This window comes from Hemitrygon akajei, chromosome 8 (genome assembly GCF_048418815.1).
Source record: "Hemitrygon akajei chromosome 8, sHemAka1.3, whole genome shotgun sequence".
In the NCBI taxonomy this organism is placed as follows: Eukaryota; Metazoa; Chordata; class Chondrichthyes; order Myliobatiformes; family Dasyatidae; genus Hemitrygon; species Hemitrygon akajei.
The window spans coordinates 90186646-90210486 of NC_133131.1; the positions used below are offsets into that span (position 1 = coordinate 90186646).

At 37.3% G+C, this 23841-nt stretch overlaps 1 protein-coding gene across 1 annotated transcript in view; it reads left to right on the forward strand.

Moving 5' to 3' along the window:
* LOC140732044 (thrombospondin type-1 domain-containing protein 7A-like) overlaps window positions 1–23841 on the forward strand; it is a 547816-nt gene that overhangs the window by 474319 nt on the left and 49656 nt on the right. Inside the window, exons 16-23 of the mRNA XM_073054149.1 lie at window positions 372–566; window positions 2950–3213; window positions 7142–7320; window positions 9710–9715; window positions 13593–13726; window positions 15580–15733; window positions 16110–16251; window positions 18264–18379. Of these exons, the coding sequence (XP_072910250.1) occupies window positions 372–566; window positions 2950–3213; window positions 7142–7320; window positions 9710–9715; window positions 13593–13726; window positions 15580–15733; window positions 16110–16251; window positions 18264–18379 (1190 nt within the window). The remainder of the gene's footprint in view (window positions 1–371; window positions 567–2949; window positions 3214–7141; window positions 7321–9709; window positions 9716–13592; window positions 13727–15579; window positions 15734–16109; window positions 16252–18263; window positions 18380–23841) is intronic.

Sequence of the window (23841 nt, forward strand, 5' to 3'; positions counted from 1 at the left end):
AAGCCTACATCTGCCTTTAGCTAACTTTCCATGACTCTTTTTACAGCTTCACGAAACACTTGACTAACTATTTCATCTAAAGCAACCTAGCTTACTTTTTATCTAATACAATCTATTGGAAGTGACATGGTTCCACCTGCTCATCAAAACTCTACTCCGAACTAGAGAAAAGTTGCACTGCCCAAAAATATCCTTCAACCAACTCGCCAAAATAACAACTTTTTTGCTATTTGCAGGTTTTTATTGTGTATTGCATTTTTTGCATCTCCACAATCAATATTAAATAAATATTCCAGTGCTGTATATCTAAAATGGAATATTCTGAGGTTGTGAAAATTGATACATCAATCTAAGTCTTTTTTATCTTTTAGCGTTATCATGTCGAAAGCAAGATGGCAGTCAAGTGGACATAAGCAATTGCTTGAAGTGGGCTGGCACCATGCCGGCTTTAACTCAACATTGTCAATTGCCCTGCCAGGATGACTGCCAGTTCACCAACTGGTCTAAATTTTCCTCCTGCACTGGTGATTGTGGTACAGTACAAACCAGACGAAGAACAATTGTTGGTAAGTCAATGAACAACCCGACCGTGTGACCATTCCTTCCCTCCCTTAACATGATACCTCAAGGTAAACATGCATGCTCACAATTTTTCCCTCCTGTTTTATATTGAAATATTCTTGCAGAAGAGCAAAGTCAGAAATAGACAATTAATGCAATCGATTATAACAGAATTTTATGATGCAATAAGGTATTTTTGCATCCATTTCCTATGTGATTATTTCAATGATAAATTTTTGCATTAACATGATATTAACAAACATTTTCTGTGCTTTAAGCATATCATTTTTGCATCATTACATTACTGGCAAAACAACCCATGAAATCAATGCAACTAATAAAACTGCATTGTGAAATATGCATTATTAATAATGTTCTAGGCACCTATGTTATCAAATTCCTTTTGATTATTGAAATAAAATAGCAAATAGAACCTCATGAATAAAAGGTATGTATATTCAATATTTATTGCAAAGAAATGTAAATAAAGGTCTTTACAGTAGGTGTAATAATTTATTTTTGTGAATAGCTAGATAAATGTTAGACTCTTTACTTATATATCAATGCACAGAGGATTAAGGACTGTATTCTTTCAAGAATTTGTCATCTCAAGCTGCTTCTTTTAATTGCAATGTTTTTATTGGTGCCTGAGAGAAATTTAAAACTTATCCCTCCTATCCATCCAACAATCCCTTTCAACCCGTACTATCAGATAGGAGGTCCAGTAGCATTAGAACAAGAGCTATTAGAATGGGAAACAGCTTCTTTCCCCAAGCCATGAGACTATTGAACTTCCTGCCACCACCCAGGTCTCGTCATGTATGAAACACAAGTATCATTGTATTGCTTACTTTTTAACTTGTGTCATAAATACATTTTATTATTTGTTAATTTATTTGTGGTAATATTACTTTATGTGTTATGAATGTGAGTTTTATGTACTGTGCTGTGCACGTAAGTCCAGAGGAATGTTGTCTTGTTTGGCAGCATACATGTATACATTTGAATAACAATAAACTTGAACTTTAACTTGAGTTCTACCATTTCAGAGCCACCTGTTCCTTGCGAACATGAATTTGAACAAGCCAAGTTTCAAATAGCTTTTGAAACAAAATGTAAAGCAGGACCATACTGCTCACCTTTCGGCTTTTAAACGCACTGCTGTTTTCAGGGCCTCTACCTTTATGTTTGGGCAGCTGGCGATACTCTTTCCCATGCCAGCAACTAAGGGCAGCAACCTTCAAGCAGAAGATTCTTAATCCAGAAGCCCTAATCCTCTCCACCCCATTCTGGGATTAGCCTCATTGCCTGAAGTTTTCATCAAATACAAATATTCTCTGATTATTTGTCTACTGATATTTTAGTATCTCTTATTGCATTTTAGTGTCTGATTATTCATTTTAACTGCATATATTAGCTTATTTTTTAAATTATGCTAAATTGGAGACTTCAAACAAAATGTTACTGACTGGAACCATTAAGAAGAACTAATCAAGCCAGATATCTTCACTAATTCACCAAAACATGGTTGAAATTCCTATTCCCAGGCAAGTGCAGAAATACATAGCTTCAGCAAAACTATCTTACAAAACATTTTAATTTTCAAAACTTAAAAAAGTTATGTTTTTTCCAGAGTATTTTTGAATTTTTCATGTACGTTTTCATGAAATCTATGATTCCTGCCCGGTATTGGATTCATTTGGATTATCTTCTAGTTTGTTTTTGCATACTCTTCATTTTAGGGGGTGTAGCAGATTAGAAATCAACAGAGAAGGTCTTGGGATAATTGGGATGAAAGATGAGAAAAATATGAATACATATTCTTATGAATTAAGGATGAGTGCCATGACATTGAAGAGGCAGAAATGATCCTTCACTTACAAACCAAGGACTATCGAACAAGTAGTAGGAAGCTAATTACAGACTTCCACAATATTGTTCCCAAACAAGCTACCATTCTAAAAGTTGGGAGAACTATTTGATGGTATTTTTCACATAGCCCTTCCCTGAAAGTAAGTGTTTGGTGTTCTAAAGCACCTCATCTCATGGCCAAGATTAGGAACTTTGAAGGGTTAGGAAATCATCTGGATCTTCTAATAACGTGGCCCAATATAATACTAAGTAATTCACATTGAATTATATTTACTTTATTTTTTACATCCTTCCACATACATGAGGGTAAATCTTTACGTTACGTCTCCTTCTAAATGTGCAATGTGCAGTCGTAGTAATTTATAATAATTTATAATGAATATGAAACTGAAGATGAAAAGTTTACTTTCAGTGTATCTTGCTTTGGTAAATTCAGCAATATTTTTCTCGCATTTAAAAGTTTTTATTATTCTAATATTTTCCTTGATTAATAAATTTTTTCATTATTACTATCAGGTAAGAGCAAGAAGAGAGAAAAGTGTAGGAACACTCAACTTTTCCCTCTGATTGAAACCCAGTTCTGTCCCTGCAACAAATACACTGCACAGCCAGTAGGCAACTGGTCAGACTGCATTCTGCCTGAGGGAAAGACGGAGACCATGCTTGGCATGAAGGTCCAAGGAGATAACAAGGAGTGCGGACGGGGCTATCGCTATCAGGCATTGGCATGTAGAGATCAAAATAATAGACTTGTGGAATCAGGACGATGCAACAGACATGGTTAGCAAAGCAGTAATGCTTTTTTTAATTAGTGCATATGCATGTCAAACATTTCACCAGTATGCTATGTCTTCAAAGTGTCATATTCCAGTTTGAAAGAACACAGCTTGATCACACATTAATTCAAAATAACTCCGTAATTTGACTAAATAGCAGTTGATCCTTAACCTCCTGATCCTAAACATTTTTTTCCTGTTATATCCCCAGAAGATTTTGTTCTCTTAGTGATAAAAATTCCATTTTCACATTCTTATATACTTTCAACAACATTATATCAGCAACCATTAATGGCACAAAATTCTTTAGATTTGAAATTCTCTAATTGAACAAATATCTTCTGAATCTTGTGGTTGATCCTATATTCTTAACTCTAAGGTAGTTTCTAGACATTTCTCACGGGAATATATAATTCTGCTGAGAAATCATTAGTTTGTTTGTCCCTGGTGCAGCAAAACCTGGATAACATTCACAATGGTAAGTGACAGGTAAAATTTGTTCTACAAAAATGATAGACAGTGACCACCTGCATCAAGAGCTTAGTCTAACCACCTGCCTTTGACGTTTAATATCATTACCATTGCTAAGTTTTCTACCATCCTGAGAATCACTATTGTCTCAACTAGATTAACTAGGTAAGGAATTTGGCACAAGTGCAGGCTAGACACTGGCTGTCCTGTTGTGTAACTCATTGCTTCATACCACAATGTCTTTCTGCCATCTACTCGACAACATCCAGGAACATGTTGAAATGCTCTCTGCTTGTCCAGATGAAGCCAGCTCTAGAAACACTCAAGCACTCCAACTCCATCTAGAACAATAAGAAACTTGAGTTGCACCCCGCATGTATCCTAGTTGTTCATTTCTGCAACCAGTATTCCTAGAAACATCAGGTTGTAGTCCAGAAAGTAATCTCTTTCGCTATATTTGTATTAATATGATAGGCTTGAACACAGAATTGTCAAAGACCCTTCTTCACAAATTTTTATTCCTCTCTCTTGCTATATTTGATAACTCCAGGAATACTGTCAAAATGGCTTACCACCCAACAAAATAAGACCTAATACCTATTTCTGCACAAAACATTACTCAATATGAAGACAAGGTTTACATCATTTTCAATAAAATTTGTTTTCAAAAAGCAAATATTAATCATTTTGGATGATCACAAAATTTGCAGGAGAATTGAAATCTTTAAATAAGGGCAATTTTTCTAAAATTTGATTAGGATAAAGTTCAGTTAAGAATAAAACCCGATGCTTGGAAATCACAGCTTGATTTACTGTTCATAGCCAAGTTTTTTATAATGTCTCTATCTATTTTAATTTGTTTCATATCCCATAACATTAGTAAAATGGTTGTGCTTACTGTTTCATACTAATCAATCCCACATCGTTTGCATTTAACGTCAGGTTTAAAGAAAAGGAATATTGGATTATATAGTAGGTAAATAAATCTGACTTAAAATACCTTAAAAGTTCTATCAAAATATTTTTCTTCAAGGATTGATTTCTGTTAAAAGTTAACAATACAAGGAATTTAAACATCACAGTATCAAATTACATAGACTCAGTGAAATCGTCAAATGAAAAACATTTATTATAATTACCTTTTGTTTGAAACCGAGGGGGAGTTGAAGAGGCAATATTTCTTATCAGTCTGTTGCCTTGATGAGAATTATAGACGATAGACAATAAGTGCAGGAGTAGGCCATTCGGTCCTTTGAGCCAGCACCGCCATTCAATGTGATCATGGCTGATCATCCACAATCAATACCCCGTTCCTGCCTTCTCCCCATATCCCTTGACTCCGCTATCTTTAAGAGCTCTATCTAACTCTTTCTTGAAAGCATCCAGAGAATTGGCCTCCACTGCCTTCTGAGGCAGAGCATTCCATAGATCCACAACTCGCTGGGTGAAAAAGTTTTTCCTCAACTCCGTTCTAAATGTTCTACCCCTTATTCTTAAACTGTGGCCTCTGGTTCTGGACTCCCCCAACATCGGGAACATTTTTCCTGCCTCTAGCATGTCCAATCCCTTAATAATCTAATATGTTTCAATCAGATCCCCTCTCATCTTCCTAAATTCCAGTGTATACAAGCCCAGTCACTCCAATCTTTCAACATATGACAGTCCTGCCATCCTGGGAATCGACCTCGTGAACCTACGCTGCACTCCCTCAACAGCAAGAATGTCCTTCCTCTAATTTGGAGACCAAAACTGAGCACAATACACCAGGTGTGGTCTCACCAGGGCCCTGTACAACTGCAGAAGGACCTCTTTGCTCCCATACTCAACTCTCCTTGTTATGAAGGCCAACATGCCATTAGCTTTCTTCATTACCTGCTGTACCTGCATGCTTACTTTCAGTGACTGATGAACAAGGACACCTAGATCTCGTTGTGCTTCCCCTTTTCCTAACTTGACACCATTCAGATAGTAATCTGCCTTCCTGTTCTTGCCACCAAAGTGGATAACCTCACATTTATCCACATTAAACTGTATCTGCCATGCATCTACCCACTCATCCAACCTGTCCAAGTCACCCTGCATTCTCCTAACATCCTCCTCATATTTCACACTGCCACCCAGCTTTGTGTCATCTGCAAATTTACTAATGTTATTTTTAATCCCTTCATCTAAATCATTAATGTATATTGTAAATAGCTGCGGTCCCAGCACCAAGCCTTGCGGTACCCCACTAGTCACTGCTTGCCATTCTGAAAAGGACCTGTTAATCCCTACTCTTTGTTTCCTGTCTGCCAACCAATTTTCTATCCATGTTAGTACCCTACCCCTAATACCATGTGCTCTAACTTTGCCCACTAATCTCCTATGTGGGATCTTGTCAAAGGCTTTCTGATAGTCCACGTACACTACATCCACTGGCTCTCCCTTGTCCATTTTCATAGTTACATCCTCAAAAAATTCTAGAAGATTAGTCAAGCATGATTTCCCCTTCAGAAATCCATGCTGACTCAGACCGATCCTGTTACTGCTAACCAAATGTGCCACTATTTCATCTTTTATAATTGACTCCAGCATCTTCCTCACCACTGATGTCTGGCTAACTGGTTTATAATTCCCTGTTTTCTCTCCCCTTCCTTTCTTAAAAAGTGGGATAACATTAGCTACCCTCCAATCCTCAGGAACTGATCCTGAATCTATAGAACATTGGAAAATGATTACCAGTGCATCCACGATTTCTAGAGCCACCTCCTTAAGTACCCTGGGATGCAGACAATCAGGCCCTGGGGATTTATCAGCCTTTAGTCCCTTCAGTCTACCCAACACCATTATGTTAAAAAAGGAGTATTTTAAAAGATTAGACTATTTCCGTAGAACCCAAGCATGAAGGTACCAATGTACCTGATCTCCAGTCCAAAAATAACATGGGACTCATTTCATGGTATGATATCCCATGAAACTGCTCATACCCCACTCTAAAGAGATGCTAGCCAAACTCAGTAGAAATTAGCCTTATGCTCTAATTTTTCAATTTCACTTTTGGCCAATGAAAGTGACTGTGGGAGGAGCAGGAATAGAACATTCAGACATTTACACCTGCTCCTACTGAATAGATTATGCCTGATGTTTTACTTCAGCACTACTTTGCTGCCTAAATTCACATATCCCTTAATTGCTTCAATATCCAGAAATATAATCCATACTTCCTATCAGTATGGGGCCTCGGTAAATGCATGAGTAGGTCACACAGCCTCATATTTAACCTTGGCTCCTGAATTTTGTGTCTGAGTGTGGAACATGCCACTATTACTACCCTTTTTTGTTTTCTTTTGAGATCTGCTGTCACTCACATTAAGCATTTGATAACTGAACTGGTTTCATCAGAATGTCACTCTGATTTCTTATAACATGAGCAGTCACTATCATGCATTTATAACTGCTTCAATTGTTTTCTCTGATGCCAGCATACATAGAGGAAGCCTGTGTCATTCCCTGCCCATCTGACTGTAAGCTTAGTGAGTGGTCTAATTGGTCTCGCTGTAGCAAGTCCTGCGGCAGTGGAGTGAAGGTCAGATCCAAGTGGCTGCGTGAGAAGCCATATAATGGTGGACGGCCTTGTCCAAAGCTTGATCACGCCAACCAGGTAATTATAAACATTGTGGATTTTACCATTATGTTTGGAAGTTTTGATGATGTAACTGCTGAGTTGACAGTGAACTTGACAGCTAATTAAACATCTATTAGCCACAACAGCTGTTACATCAATAACTAGATATTTTCCAATATCATAGATGTGATCATTTTTACACTGGATTTGGAATTTGACTCTAAACCTTTAAGTTCAGTATAACTTTAACCCTGCAGTCTAAATTCAGGCAAATATAATGTTTTTTTGCTATAAATATAAACAATTAGGAAACATTGTGAACATTTTGAATTTACTTTTGAATCTCTTGATGTTGGTGGAGTCTGAGACTCCAATAGAAATACAGAGATGCAAGAGAATAATGTAACTTTATTTTTGATTAAATGGCATTTTTCATTTCAGTGATATCTTAGCTGAAGCTAGCCAATAGTGATTGCAGAACAGGCACATAGTAACATGAACAGAGAGGAGGGACATATTCAAATTCAACACCCACTGCATCTTCCTTACAGATGAAGCTGTATTGAACAAGGACAAATAACCAGCAGGGCAACCATTCCCTGGTGCCTCATGGTATTCATATAAAGGAGACTTTGTTGATAAGTTGGGAGCAGGTCATGTATCCCTACTTGATTCTCAGTACTTAATTCACCCACTCCCACACTGCTGAGAGTATATGATCAACTAGACAGGGGCAAAGAAATGTGTCCAAATATCCCAGAAAGTTAAAAAATATATAGCATTTTGTTTTGTTATTCAGGCCCTGCTTCTGATTCTATTTAGAGCAATGTGCAGAATGGTATACTGACAATAGAAAGGTCAAGGCCACTACATTTGTGTGGCTATCAACAAATCGATAAAACAAGTCAGTTAAAGCATCCTTAAAGGATTTCATGTCCAAATCTTTTATTTAAAAGATCATCTCTAGGTAGAGCAAAAGGAGAATAAATGACTGCATAGTGTGTGCTTTGAAAATATCATACCAACTTCTTTCATAAGTCCAATCTAGTTTTGTACCTTGGAGACTCATTAGACAGATGTGTTCGGTGAAGTCTTATTAAAATGGGCAGCTGGGAAGCAAATGTTAGCTGGAGTGAAAAACAAGAAGTTGATTTCCTGTCTGTGTAAACACTATGGGAGAAAACGTATTTAAATCTGAAACTGTCAACCTGTGCTAAATCTTCTAATTATAAACACCACATAGTAACTTTATACACAAAGACACGAAATTCCAAATATACACCTTTCTCCCCAGTTAAATTATTTTTCATCCTCTAGTAAAATGCAGGCAGCTTATGAATTTATAATTTTTTTTTAAAAAAGAGCAGGTACAGATATTGTCATGATTATAAAAGATTTAAAAATTTCCTTTGAAAAACATTACAATTGGCATGTTATATAAAAAGCAGGTTATAGCATTTTTTTTAATGTTTTGACTCTAGTAGTTAACTGGATCTCAGTAAATCGAGGTAACAAGGAGGCTGAAAGCTGCTAACTTGCAGTAGAACTGAAAATTCAATTTAAAATGAAATCCTTTGAAACAATACAATAGAATTCATTTCTATTCAAGCAGTTGGCAAAACAAGAAAGGAAAAGAAACTTGCTCTCATAATATTTTCAATGGGATTCTAATAGAAAAGCTCCAGTGAAAATCTAGACTTTGATGTGTTAAGTCTTTATGTTGGATGGGAATAAAATCACTGGTTGATCTAATAAGAATGAAAAAGCATAGGACAGGGAGTGAATAATACAGTTTCTCAGGACCAATGGTCTTAACAGATCCAGTGTAACTCCTCAGTCTACTGCCCAAAGAGGAAGACCTGCAGGCAAGCACAATGGCTGAACATATGCAAAAGGAGCTTTACTTAATGGGAGTAAAACATAGGTTATCAAACAAATAAAAAAGTGACCTAGAAAATATAGACAGGCATGGCTCTCAGCAATTAAGCCAGGTCAATGCCAAATGGTATCTCTTCCATGATGCTGCACCTCTGATCTTGTAATGGGTGGTGACAGACATTTCACAATGTCACCTACAGTGACAGTGAATATTGAAACTTTGGCCCATTTTGGTTCATGTCTCATTGCAGCCAGAGTGTTGAGCACATGGCAAAGGTTCTAAAATTTTGACCTTGATATTAAATGGAGTTGGCAAAAATCAACAAATTTAAAATTGATGTTATTTAAATTACAAGGCTAAAAAGCCTATTATGTAAGAACACAAATATATATTGATCTATTTTTAAAATTACTAGAAATTATAATTTACACTATTTCATTTTGAACAGTATTGAATTTTTGAAACAATGAATGACTAAATTGAATAATAACATTTCTTTATATCTTTTTTGTGCCACTGCTTTGATGACTCGTGTATTCAAAACAGGCTCAGGTAAGCCAGAACAATCCACTGTTAAATCCTTGTGTAGTAATTTGGCCTTACTGTTCGTCCACATTCATGTGTAATTAAGTGTTGGCGTTATTAATTTATCTTGGTTTGAATTAAACTATTTGCACAAGTCACGTGTGTGTGTGTGTGTGTGTGTGTGTGTGTGTGTGTGTGTGTGTGTGTGTGTGTGTGTGTGTGTGTGTGTGTGTGTGTGTGTGTGTGTGTGTGTGTGTGTGTGTGTGTGTGTGTGTGTGTGTGTTTCTTGTGTTTGATAGGCTAATTTCCCTTACTCATTTTCTGTTGGTCACAATGTAAGCTATATTGTTTCTCCATAAGAATGCATTGCTATGTATTTCTATAAGATCACTCCTCATTCTTCTGAACTACAGTGGATATGCCTGTAGATTTTTTTTTGCTGCTCATGATAAGGCAACCTTTTCATCATAGTAATGTGCTCAATGGATCTCTTTTGGACTGCCTCTGATACCAGCATTTTATTTCTTAAATAAGAGGACCAAGGTATTAAACAATACTCCAGGAGCACTGAAGATGGGTACAGCAGTGCACCATACTGTAGCAACTTCTCAATTTCCATACTTGACAGTTCTGTACATGAGCTGTCATTCTGTTGCAGAATTCTGTGGTACAAAGAATACGAATGCTAGCATTGTCACCACCAATCCAACTGCAACTCCAGACCAATATGTTATCAAATAATCAGCAAGTTAGGTAACAAATATGGAAAGAGTAACATTTCAGGTCATTTCAGGTCGATGATTCTTCATCTCTACTGTTGCCAATGCCACAAAACATAATTATTTTTCTATCTAGACATTATTGTTGTGTCTGTTGATTATCAACATCATTTTCTGTTTTCGTTTGAGATTTCCAGATCAGTAGGTTTGTCATTTTCAATTATTGGCTATTACTGATTCACTCCTATCAAAAGAAAAACAGATGATGCTACTACTAAACATGAACTACTAGTTACACGGGACTGTTTCGAATACAGATACGTATCAGGTTAGAATATGTAAGGGATCTCCAGGTCCCTGAAAACTTTCCATAAACTGATTTCTCTGTATGTCTGAAACACCTGTTTTCTATTGATACCCATGACACTACATCACTTGTTGTAATTCTTTAATTTCATTTCATTGAATTCTAATACTGTACCACCCATAAGTAAACTAATGGAATATGTACTCTATTCAGTCATTAATGAATATCATAAAATATTATTCTTATTCTTATGTTTTTATTTTATCTCAGCTCAGGCAGGTAAACCTGAGTTACTGGCATAGCCAAGCACACTCACTTCTCAATTGCTAGGAACTTTTGAGCTATTGTAGTGGTGTCTAGTATTGTGACATTCTGAAGATTTACATAAATATTGCTGTAAAAGCCTAATTGTTTAATGACTTGGGGATGATACCAGTTGTAGATATTACTATTGGGACATATATACATTGTTGATGTTCTATAGTCTTTCAAATCTCTCCTTTACTTCAGCATATTTCCGGTGTTTTTCACATTTTGTTATCTGTATGTTATGTGTGTTTGGAAAGGCTATATCTATTAAGTAAGTTGTTCTTGTTTTTTTTATCCTGTAATATTATATCCAGATGGTTATTATGGGTTGTCCCATCTGTAGTAAAGGTTCAGTTGTAATATAATTTGTAGGACTCTGAGTCTAAAACTGGATCAGGCTTGTAGTTATAATAAGGCATGATGTCTTTTATGAGTTTGTATTTTAAAGCGAGATTCTGGTAAATGATGTTTACCAATTGATTGTCCCTATGTAAGTAATCAGATGGAGTTAAACCGCTGCAGGATCCTGTAATGTGTTGGATTGTTTCTTACCTTGACATTTTCTGCATTTATCATGCTGAATTTGTTGGCCTTTCGTTATGTTTTTTTGATAATTTTTTGTATTGACCACCTGGTCCTGTATTGCCACAAGGAACCTCTCTGCTTCTTGGAAGAGGTCTCTAATTCTGAGCCAGGCATTCGATGTTTACTTGTCAATATCTAGTCTGCTCAGATCATGGGGATGTCCGCCATGAAGAGTCATGCTCTTCCATTGGTTAACTTTTTCTTCTATAATGATAATTTCTTCATTTTTCTAGGCTATGCTTTCATTTCAGTGATGCGTACTTCTTAACAGAATTACATATGTTTGTGACATAATAATATGCTACATATTATTATGATGATTATTATTATTACTACCACAACTAGCTTGAAAAAAGTGCTTTATAACTGTATGGGAGAATTTTGTAAAGTTTGATTTCTGTACATTAAATTTTCTGTAATCCATGGATCCCCTGTACTAATATCTGCAGTTAAAAACAAATAATCAATTCATTAAGCATTTAAGTGATTAAAAGAAACACGTAACAATTTACCACTAGTCTCATATGTTGCAAACTTCTAGTACCGGTAGTTTGGCTGACTTAAGTATTTTATATTTCTCTCTGAAACCATATTTGCAGACTGAATCCAGAGTCATGGTCCAGTCAGAGGAGGGATTGCAGTTACATTATCTTTACATTTGTCACCATACAGAACATGGAACAATACAACACAGGAGCAGGCCCTTTGGCCCATCATATGTGTGCTGAGAATGTTGCTAATTTAAACTACGCATCTGTCTGCATGAGCCTTATATCCCTCAATTCCCCTTCTATGCCTGTGTCTATCAAAATGCCTCTTAACATCCTGTTGAATCTATATATAGTCAGGAACTACCTTATTTTAAATGACAATAAACATTTCAAAGATAAGAATTGTCTTTTACAACTTTTAAGAATCCAGTTCAGAAAACTATTTGCTTACTTTTATTGTTTTCACTCTCTGCATGTTGGGAGTTTGACAATCTTTTTTTAATGAGTTCTTTTAGGATCACTTTGTTTTATGGCTACCGGTAAGGAGGCAAATCTCAAGGTTGTATAATGTATACGTACTTTGATAATAAATGCACTTCGAACTTTGAAATTTAAACCTTTGAATGGTGATCTCAAAACATGTTGAAACACAATTGCATGAAGTTTTAATCCTGAGCAGACTCTGGTATTCTAATTAAACAGGTTAAGAGTACAGGAACTAACACAGCATATCAGGCAGCAACTAAGGAGAGGGAACCAGAATTAAGGGTGCAAAATAACAGATAAAGTGCATATCTGCAACAAAAATTGAATAATATTAGTTTCTGATATTTGCAATTTGTTTCACCTTTTCACAGAGCAAATATTTATTAGGTGTTTATCAAATTAAATGTTAGATGACTAAACTTATACTTTAAAAACTTTTTATTGAGAATAGAGGAGGATAGTTGAGTTTAATTTAGGATCTTTAGTTGCTAAAAGTGTACATGGGTATTGGCTGGCTGTTATATCCATTACCCAGCAAACCCCCCCCCCCCCCCCAATATCCTCCCACATATTGGTTCTGTTTTCAATAGACCAAAGATGACTTCTGTGTTACACAATATTTTTTCGCTCAAGATTTTCATTAATTCTGAACCTGGTGTCAAGCATTGTAGCTAACTGTCTCACTATCTATCAAGGTCATCTTATATTTTATCTCACCTTTGATCTTTGATATTCCTCCTGGGCTTTATCTAAAGGCTTCTCGAATCAAACCCTATATGGTTGCAATAATGATCCTATCCATCATGTTGCAAAAAGAAATAAAGGGGCTTTGAGTGGCATCCCTTCACTGTGAACCTATTGTATAATTACAAAAAAAGCATAAAGACAGCAAAAATTGGAAATTTAGTACACTTCTAGTGGGGTTGATTAATAAAGAAGACTCTTGTGGTTCGAATGTGAAGTATCAATTATTGAAGTCAATATGATATGTGTCATTATCATTGTAGGTATATGAAGTTGTTCCCTGCCACAGTGACTGCAGTCAGTACGTGTGGATAGCAGAGCCATGGAGTGTATGCAAAGTGAGCGCTGTGGATCTGAAGGAAAACTGTGGGGAAGGGGTGCAGACTCGAAAAGTGAGGTAAAGTCAAGTGTAATCACTTGTTTTATTCAAAGGTGTAGAGATTGTATGGTACCATGAGGGCATATAATAGAGCAAAAATTGGTGGGAGTTTAGGGGATTGGGAAGCTTTCAAATACCAAGAGAAGGCAACTAAAAAAGTCATTAAGAATTTTAAGATGGAATATGGAAGTAAGCAAGCCAATAATATTGAAAGAGGGTGACAACATTTTCTGCAGATACATGAAGTGATAAAAGGGGGGGAAATGGACATCGGACAGCTGGAAAATGATGCTGGAGAGGCAGTAATGGGGAACAAGGAAATAGTCGATGAACTGAATAAGTATTTTGCAACAGTCTTCACTGTGGAAGACATTAGCAGTACGGAGTCAGGGGTCATGAAGTGTGTGAAGTTACCATAACTAGGGAGAAGGCTCTTGGGAAACTGAAAGGCCTGAAGTTAGACAAGTCACCTGGACAAGATGGTGTACACCCCAGGGTTTTGAAAGAAGTGGTTGAAGAGATTGTGGAGTCATTAGTAATGATCTTTCAAGAATCACCAGATTCTGAAATCGCTCTGGATGACTGGATAATTGCAAATATCACTCCATACTTCAAGAAGGGGGAGAAGCACAAGAAAGGAAATTATAGACCAGTTAGTCTGACCTCAGTGGTTCTGAAGTTTTTGGAGTCGATTGTTAAAGATGTGGTTTCAGCAAACTTGGGGGCACATGATAAAATTGGCCACAGTAGGCATAGTTTGCTCAAGGTAAATTCTTGCCTGACACATATGTTGGAATTCTTTGAAGAAATAATAAGCAGGATTGACAAAGGAGAATCAGTTGGTGGTGTGTATTTGCATTTTCAGAAGGCCTTTGACAAGGCACCACACATGAGGCTGCTTAACAAGCTACAAGCCCATGGTTTCACAGGAAAGATTCTAGCATGGATGAAGCATTGGCTGACTATTAGGAGGCAAAGAGTGGAAATAAAGGGAGCCGTTTCTGGTTGGCAGCCGGTGACTAGTGGTGTTCCACAGGGATCTGTGTTGGACCTGGTTCTTTTTACATTATATATCAATAATTTGCATGATGGAATTGATGGCTTTGTTGCAAAGTTTGCAGACCAAACAAAGAGCATTACAGGGAACGATGGATTTCAGTATTCCAAGAATCGGGAAGGGGAAGCTCAGCTAAGGTTTCTGCCCCAGATCATCATGCAGAATTTGTCACATGAGAAACCTATCTCTTTGCTCTTCTCTTGCTAAATGGCTAAACATTCGGGTTCTTTCGTGAGCTTCCAGGTATCTGATACTATATATGGCTCCCTCTCCTCGGGTTTTTGCTGTCACTAGAACCTCCCAATTTTTTTTTCAAGATTCTGAAGTAGGTCACAAGCCCAAATCCTTCTGACTTCAGCAAGGCTGCTACCAACTGAACCATAACTTACGCCGAGATCTCAATTAGCATCTTGGTTTCAGACCTTTATATGTTACTTGAGTGACAGCAAGTGAGAGAATTAATTCGCAAGCTTCCTAATGACATATTTGGGAAGGGAATTAGTACTTTAAGAGAAGATGTGAATCTTCTGTTGACCTTGCTACAATTAAAGCATTGATGTCTAAGAGGATTAAATGTGGATGTCATGTTTTGAAGATGAGAGGCCCCAAAGAAAGTTCCCAAGTATAAATAACCATTATATTTTTGAATCTGCTGATAAAATATACACAAGCAGTAAAATTACTAGGTCACTGAATTTTGTGACCTGGTTGTTGAAATAAGATTATCATATAACCTCACTTATTATTTTGGACTGCAACAAGCAGGGGCTGACTTCAGCATAGGTAAACGTGATTTTTTTTTCTGGAAATATAGGTGTATGCAGAACACAGTGGATGGCCCTATCGAATTTGTCGAAGACTACCTCTGTGACCCGGAAGAAATGCCTTTGGGTTCCAGGCAGTGCAAGTTGCCATGCCCTGATGACTGTGTTATGTCTGAGTGGTCATCTTGGAGCAGGTGTCTCCTGGTAAAAAGACAGGGACTGGTTACACTCAACATTGGACCTGTAATCAGTGCACTAACCTGTTTATTGTAATTATTGTGCAAAGCAAATAACGCGTTGAAATTAATTTCAGTAATAAAGTAAGGCAGCATCATTGTTTTGACAAGATCCTTGAGAAACCATTAAGAAAGTAATTGTAGAATATTCTGTACTTTATCTTGAAAGGACAGTCCTTGTAGCAAAGTATAACTTTGTAGACACAGTTAACTGATTTAAGCAAAAATTACACCTCTCTTGTTTCTCTTATGTGATATATAAACTCTATTTAGAGGACACTCAAATCCTACATGAGGTGACCTTGACATGAATTGTTCAAAAACGTGTGTGTGCTTTGTTTCAGCCGTGTAACACTAGTGCCACCCGAGAGCGGTCAGCTGTTCCAATGAGGCAGTCTGCAGAAGGGAAACCCTGTCCAGATGAAACGGAGACCGAGCCATGCCGTCTGAACAGTAACTGCTTTCACTACACATACAATGTTACAGGTAACTGAGGCACTCTTTACACTGCTAACTAAGAAAACTTGTCTAGTTTTGTCCCTTAAATGCTTTTACATGAACTATGTTAATCATCGGTGTTGTGTGTTTATTTTTCCATAAACCATTAAATTAACTCATGTTAAAACAAACGCCCCTCAACCATCAGGCTCTTGAACAATGGCTCCTGATGAAGCGTCTCGGACCGAAAAGTCGAATGTTTACCCTTTTCCAGAGGTGCTGCCTGGCCTGCTGATTTCTTCCAGCATTTTGTGTGTATTGCTTTGCATCTCCAGCGCCTGAAGATGTTCTTCTGTTCTTGAACAAACTTTACTCAGCTTCTGTTGCCCCACCATTGAAATGTTTCCACAACTAATAGATTCACTTTAAAGGACTCTTCAACTCATTCTTAATATTTATTGCTTATTTGTTTATATTACTCTCTCTTCTTTTTGAATTTGCACTTTTGTTGTGATATGCACTCTGGTTGGAAACCCTAGTTTGGCAGTCATTCATTGATTCTGTTATAATTACTATTCCAAAGATTTGTTGAGTATGCCCACAAGAAAATGAATCTCAGGGTTGTATATGGTGACATATATGTACTTTGAAAATAAAATTTACTTTGAACTTCGACCTTTAAAAAATGAATCCCTAATTCTTTTCCATAATAACTTCTGTTATTTTTTTAAGTATTTGGTGGAGCTGATTCAGTAAAAAGATTCTTTGTTTTGGATAGATTTTGATCCAATTAGGAGGCACCTAACTTAACTTTTCCTTGTGGAACTAATTGGTACCACAATATGATGATCTGTTTGAGATCTGAGTCTGGGCAAGCTTTAGACCAAATGCATCCACCACAATGGACCAAAAGGAATTATTGTAACACTGACCAGTGTGCCTGTACTAATGGCTAAGTCTGCTTATGGGTATAAAACTGGCTGCCCACAGAGATCGTTGTAGCTTTCCTGAACAAATATTCATGGACATGAGTTCCATTCCCACTAAGACAGTTTCCAATTCAAATTATTAAATTGATCTAAAACTTTAAAAAAGAAATCATGAAACTACTGGATCATAAAATCCCATCTGAAATTTGCCATGCTTCTGTGATCCGGCCTATAGATGACTCCTGGCCCACTAACGTGGTTGACACTTGACAGGCAGTTATGGATGGTCGATAAATGGTAATTTTGCCAGCAATGGCCAACACCCCTGAACGGCTGCATGTGGGAAGCAGCAGGAACAATTTACCACATGAGGATAGGAGAAGCCAAAGCAGGAATAGGTTTTCAGTCCCTTCAGTAAGACTGTGGCTGATCTTTCACCTGAGCAGGTAATCTCATATCCCACAAAACACTTAATATCCTAAAAACTGTTGATCTGTGTCTTGAATACACAGATTCTGGGCTTCCCACAGCTCAATGGAGTGGAGAATTGTGAAGATTCACTGCCATCTAAATACGGAATTACTTTTTTTTCCTCTCTGAATGGCCAAACCTTTCTTTTAAGAGAGTGATCTCCAGTTCTAGACATCTCAACCAGGTAAACATCAGCCCTGCAAAAGGAGACAGGGCTGCAGATGCTGTAATCTTCAACAACAAATAACCTTGCATCAGTACTGTCCCCCGGAATATCAACCATGCCTTTGCCTTCACAAATGCTGGTGATAGCTGAATTTTTTTTGCAGTTTTTTCTCATTCTTGCAACTACGCTGTAAAGGCCCATATAAATACTACACTTTTCAATGCGATAATTTTAAGTTTGATTGTTTAGCCACTGCCTGCTGAATCTATCCTCATATTACAATTCCCCAGTGCCAGGAATCAATATGATGAATCCTCAGGAGAGCAATGTTCCATCATTTGCATTTCACGACACAGTGTTTCTTCCAAAGATAGACCTACCTGTATGGAAGTGTTAAAGCTGCTAATGGGTTTCCTTGGCAGGAGAAAGTCCTTTTGTCTTGTACTGTATGTTAAATCTATTTTGGAGACTGCCAATTATCTTCCGTTTTCTAGATTGGAGCACTTGTCAGTTGAGTGAAAAAGCAGTATGTGGGAATGGAATTAAAACAAGAATGTTGGATTGTGTTCGCAGTGATGGCAAATCAGTTGATCTCAAGTACTGTGAAGAGGTATGTCTATGGTATAAGAAATTCTACTAGAAGAATCTGAAAAATAATAGCTTTGCACAAACTAATGCTTCATTTGCTCACCTTACACCACTGTTTTCTTTCCCTCAGGTTATTTCTAGGCTATTAAAATTACTATGGACAATCTTCAGTCAATCTCTATGACTATATATAATTTGTTTTGCCTTTTATCACACATGCAGAGACAGAAACAAGTGTTACCAGTTACATGCAGGGGAAAAGGTTTCAATAATGTTCTGCTTGCATGGTATTTGTAACAAACTAATGCAGAAATCCCACCCTGCAAAAATTCATTTCAGGGAGTTAGCACCATCAATTTGCGGGAGACTCTCGGGAGAGGTGGGATGTCTGCAATAGAGTGGCTCCTAAGCAGCTAGCCAGCTAGTTTAAATAACGAAAGCTATGCTAATGAATGAATGACACCTGTTAAACTCACCTCAACAGTGATTTAACCCACCATGAGCAATAGAAAAGTCACTGTTGCAAACAGTGCAGTGAGTAACACTGTCATTATTTTTGACCCCTATTAGGCAGGGGTACACTTTAGTGTAGTCTGGGATGAAGTATGTTTTATATTTTTTTTTGGAACACTCTGCCATGGCGTGTGTTTTCTCTCTTTCTCTCTTTCTTTCTTTCTCTCCCTCTCTCCCTCCCTCTCTCCCTCTCTCCCTCCCTCTCCCTCTCTCTCTCTCTCCCCCTCTCTCTCCCTCTCTCCCGCTCTTGCTCTCAAAAAATCGATTTCCGGGATATTGCATATGATTTGCGGGCATCAGGGAGCTGCTATCAATCTGCGGGAGACTCCAGGAACTTCTGGGAGAGGTGGGATGTCTGCTAATGTTACATTTGAGGGAGATTTTAATCCTTAAAAAAGGGTAGGAATAAATGCAGAAATGGTCAAATTCTGAAATTCAATCCACTTTGTGTCAGTGTACTGGTTTAATCAGAGCCAAGTGCTTTACATATGATAAGAGGTTAGATATCTTAGATTTTAGCAAATTTCAGATTTAACAGCAACAGGCTGGCTTTTTCAGGATTCACATCTAAAGGAAAGCAGGAAAAGCCAGTTGCATTAGGTAAATTATTTGAAATACTGTTTACAAATGCAGCCTTTGATCCACCACATCCTATGCCTTCATTCATCCCCAACTACACTACTAAAATTGCATCCAGTCCAATCTACAATCTCTTAATTCCCCGTCTCCTACGTTTTTTCCCTCATTCTACTCAAATCACCTCCTGTGAGTTTTTTGTACAATGCCCTCTCAAACAAGCTGGCTTCCAGTCAGGCAACAGGGAAAACTATTTAAATAGTTTCTAGTTGTTTAAGTGGTTTGGACTTAATATTTCCTATGTATTTTTCAGCTGTTGCACATTGTCTGAACAGTATCTCATAAAAAATGAAAGAGTCAAGAATTTAGAGGAGGTGGGGAGATAAGGAGCAACATTAAAAAATGAGAACTAAGCTGCCATAAGGAAAAGTTTAAGTACCCAATTAAGTACAGCATAGACAAAAGCTAATGCCTTTCCATAATAGTAAGCGTTTCAGAATCTCTTTTTGCATGGAGGGTCGGGAATTCCTTTGGTGTTGGGCCAGATTTTGAACGGAAATGATTTGTATTCAAAACCTCACACAGGTTTTCTTCTGTGAAGTGAATGAAATGAGAATTGTTTTCTTATGTGTTCAGACAAAACAGTAGATCAGTGCTTGTCAGGTTTTTATTTGACTATAAAATTGGGGATTGACCAATCTTTTGTGTAAAAAAAAAGCACGCTCTTCCACAAAGAGCCCTATAAAAGTACTGAGAAAATCAACAGCAGAAATAAATGTATTTCTTATTTTGACTATCTGGAGATTGTGTCTGTCTATACTCTTCATTGTACTTTCACCAACCACTGGCCACTTACTAATTGCACGTCTATGAGAACACAAATGAATCCACTGATTACCATAGAAAAGGATTCATTTTTTCAATTCTTATAAAAAAATTAATTTTTATAAGATTGCAGTAATGCAAGCTAATGTAAAGAAATAAAGTGGAAAATGAGGGTGGATTTCTGTATCCTGGTTGTTCTGAAATGATTGAATAGAAATTGTTTGATATTTCAATAAGGAAGAAAAAGATGTAATGTACTGTACATGGTAAAAAAATTAATAATGGACTCTGATCATATTCAGTTGTTAAATATGATGCAGATTAATCTTACTCGTTCATTCTTCAAGGACACATTCACCTGTCAGTAAAAGAAAGACAAATTGAGATTTTTTTTGCTTAATCTGGAGATATAGTGGAAGGATAAGAGCTGTGTGATTGGTTTTTGAATATCTTAATGGTGATTTTTTAATGTTCATATTACTGAATTTTATATATTACTGGCATTTTGGAAATCTGGGCGACTGGCTGGAAAATATTTCATTTTGAATTACAGTACGGGACTAAACCGTTTAACAACAAATGTCATCAGCATTACTTATCTATGTTTATTAAATAAGCATAAGTGCCTACATCCTTTGTTCATACACTTCTAAACAGGTGTGAAAAGAAACCAATTGATAAACACAAAGTCAAGCCTTCAATGCCATTTCCTGGTGCTGTTTAGAATAACGTGTGGATGGACAAATTTGCTTTATTGCAATTCACTACATTTAACTGCTGTTGACGGATTTGATTCAATTTCCATAGCCTTGTGCAGTATTAAAATAATTGAAGAGGAATAATTCCTTTTATTTGTTACTACTTTTTGGAAAGTAAATAAATAAAAGGCTGACATTTTGGGCTAGACCCTTCTCCAGGACTTGATCCTAAAGAAGGATCTTGGCCCGGAACGTCAGCTATTTGTTCATTTCCATGGATGCTGCCTGACATGCTAAGTTCCTCCAGCACTTTGTGTATGCTACTGTGGATTTCCAGCATTTGCAAACTTTCTTATGTTTAAAATCTGTACAGAGGTTAGGAATTTTACAGAATGCTTTGTGTTAACTGAAGTATAGAGTAATGCAGCAATGAAACATGCCCTTTGACCCAACTCATGACCAAGTTGACCAAGATGCCCATGTAAGCTAATCCCATTTGCTCATGTTTGGTCCATGTCTCTGTAAACCTCTCCTCTACATGAAAGACATGTAGTACTACTCATCCTATTCATGAGAGGTATGTAATACTCCTCATGATACACGAGAGATGTGTAGTATTTTGTATAAAACTTTCACCTCTGATTTACACTGGCTTTACACAAAACCACCATTATTTGATATTAACTTGATGTATACCTGAACTGATATTGCTTTGCTCATTAATATAGATCCACTCGCATTGAAAAATGCAGCAAAACTAGGTTTCTTGGATTGTTGAGTAGGTGATGGAGTGTGATATTATGAGCATGGGCAAGTGATGTGGTGGTTAGTGAGCAATGGCATTTAAAATTACATCCATTGACTCTGTCCAGATGTATGAAGCCATTGAACTATTTGCAGCACTGTGTCTGCATTCTTATAGCTTGACTTCTAGTCTCAAAAACCCTTACATTTTCACTGATCATACCAATACTCCAGGACTGTGCCCGATATTCACAGAGCCCACTCTAAAAAGTTTAATGCTGTTCTTTGTGGTGAAGGAATGAAAATCGTGTGTGTGCTGGGGTGGGGTGATATTTATTATTTGAATGGGTTCCTTTTTTTTGTTTTGTGGCTCTCTGGGGCGGGGGTAGAAGAATCTCAGGGTTGTATGTTGCATACATTCTTTGATAATAATTGTACTTTGAATATTGAGCTCACTACTGAGATATGCAGACAATGATAAGACCATAAGACGAGGAGCAGAATTAGTTCATTTGGCCCATCAAGACTGCTCCGCTAATGCATCACAGATTATCCCTCTCAACCCCATTCTCCTACCTTCTGTATGTAACCTTTGATGCTGCATCTAATTAAAAACCTCTCAAACTCCACTTTATATATAGTCAATGATTTGGACTCCATCGCCTTCTGTGGCAACAAATTCCACAGATTCGCCACCCTCCGGCTGAAGGCGTTCCTCATCTCCATTCTAAATGGACGCCCCTCTATTCTGAGTCTGTGTCCTCTGGTCCTAGACTCCCCCACTATAGGAAACATCCCCTCCACATCCACTATACTTTTCCAGGCCCAGTGACATCAAACGCTCCTCTTACATTAACTTTTTAATTCCCAGAATCATTCTCAAGGATCTTTTCTATAGACCTTCTCCAATGCCAACACATCTTTTTTTTAGTTAAGGGGCCCAAAACTGCTCATAATACTCTAAGTGCAGTCTGACCAATGTCTTATAAAGCCTCAGTGTTACTGTACATCCTTACTTTTGTATTCTAGTCCTTGCACTTGCCTTCATTACCACTGATTCAACCTGAAAGTTAACCTTTAAATAATCCTGCATGAGGACTCCCAAGTCCCTTTGCACAACTGAGTTTTGAATTTTCTCCCCATTTAGATAATAAATCTACAGCTTTATTATATCTATCAAAATGCATGACTGCAATCTTCCCCACACTATATTCCATCTGCCACTTCTTTGTCCATTCTCCTAATCAGTCTAAGTTCTTCTGCTGACTCCCCTCTTCCTCAATGCTACCTAACCCATCACCTATCTTTGGATTGTCTGGAAAACCTGACTGCAAAACCATCAATTCCAGCATCCAAATCATTGACATATAATGTGAAAATATCAACCCCTGTAGAGCACCACTAGTCATCAGCTGCCAACCAGAAAAGGCCCCCTTTATTTCCATTCTTTTCCTCATGCCAATCTTCTATCCATGTTAGTATCTTTCCTGTAATACCATAGGCTCTTATCTTGTTCATCGGCCTCATATGCAGCACCTTGTCAAAGTTGTTTTGAAAATCCACTGACTCTCTTTTGCTTAACCTGCCTGTTTTTTCTCCAAATAATTCCAAAACATTTGTCAGGCATGTTTTCCCTTAAGGAAAATAATTGAAATATTACCATGAAACTAAATCCTTCATAATAGACTCCAACATCTTCCTAACCACTAGAATAAGGCTAACTGGCCTATAATTTACATTTTTCTGCCTTCTTCCCATTTTAAAGAGTGGAGTGGATTTAGAAAGTTTCCAGTCCGTAAGACCACAAGATATAGGAGCCGAATTAAGTCATTTGGCCCATCGAGTCTGCTCTGCCATTTCTCAGTCCTCAGAAAACATTGCAGAATCTAGCGATTCTTAAAAGATCAGTACTAATGCCTCCAGAATCTCTTCAGCTACCTCTTTCAGAACCCTGGAGTGTAGTCCATCTGGTCCAGGTGACTTATGTACCTTCAAACTTGACAGCTTCGCAGGCACCTCCTCCTTAGTAATAGCAACTACACTCACTTCTGCCCCATGACCCTCCCAAATTTCTGGCATACTGCTCATGTCTTCCACAGTAAAGACAGATGCAAAATACTTATTAGAC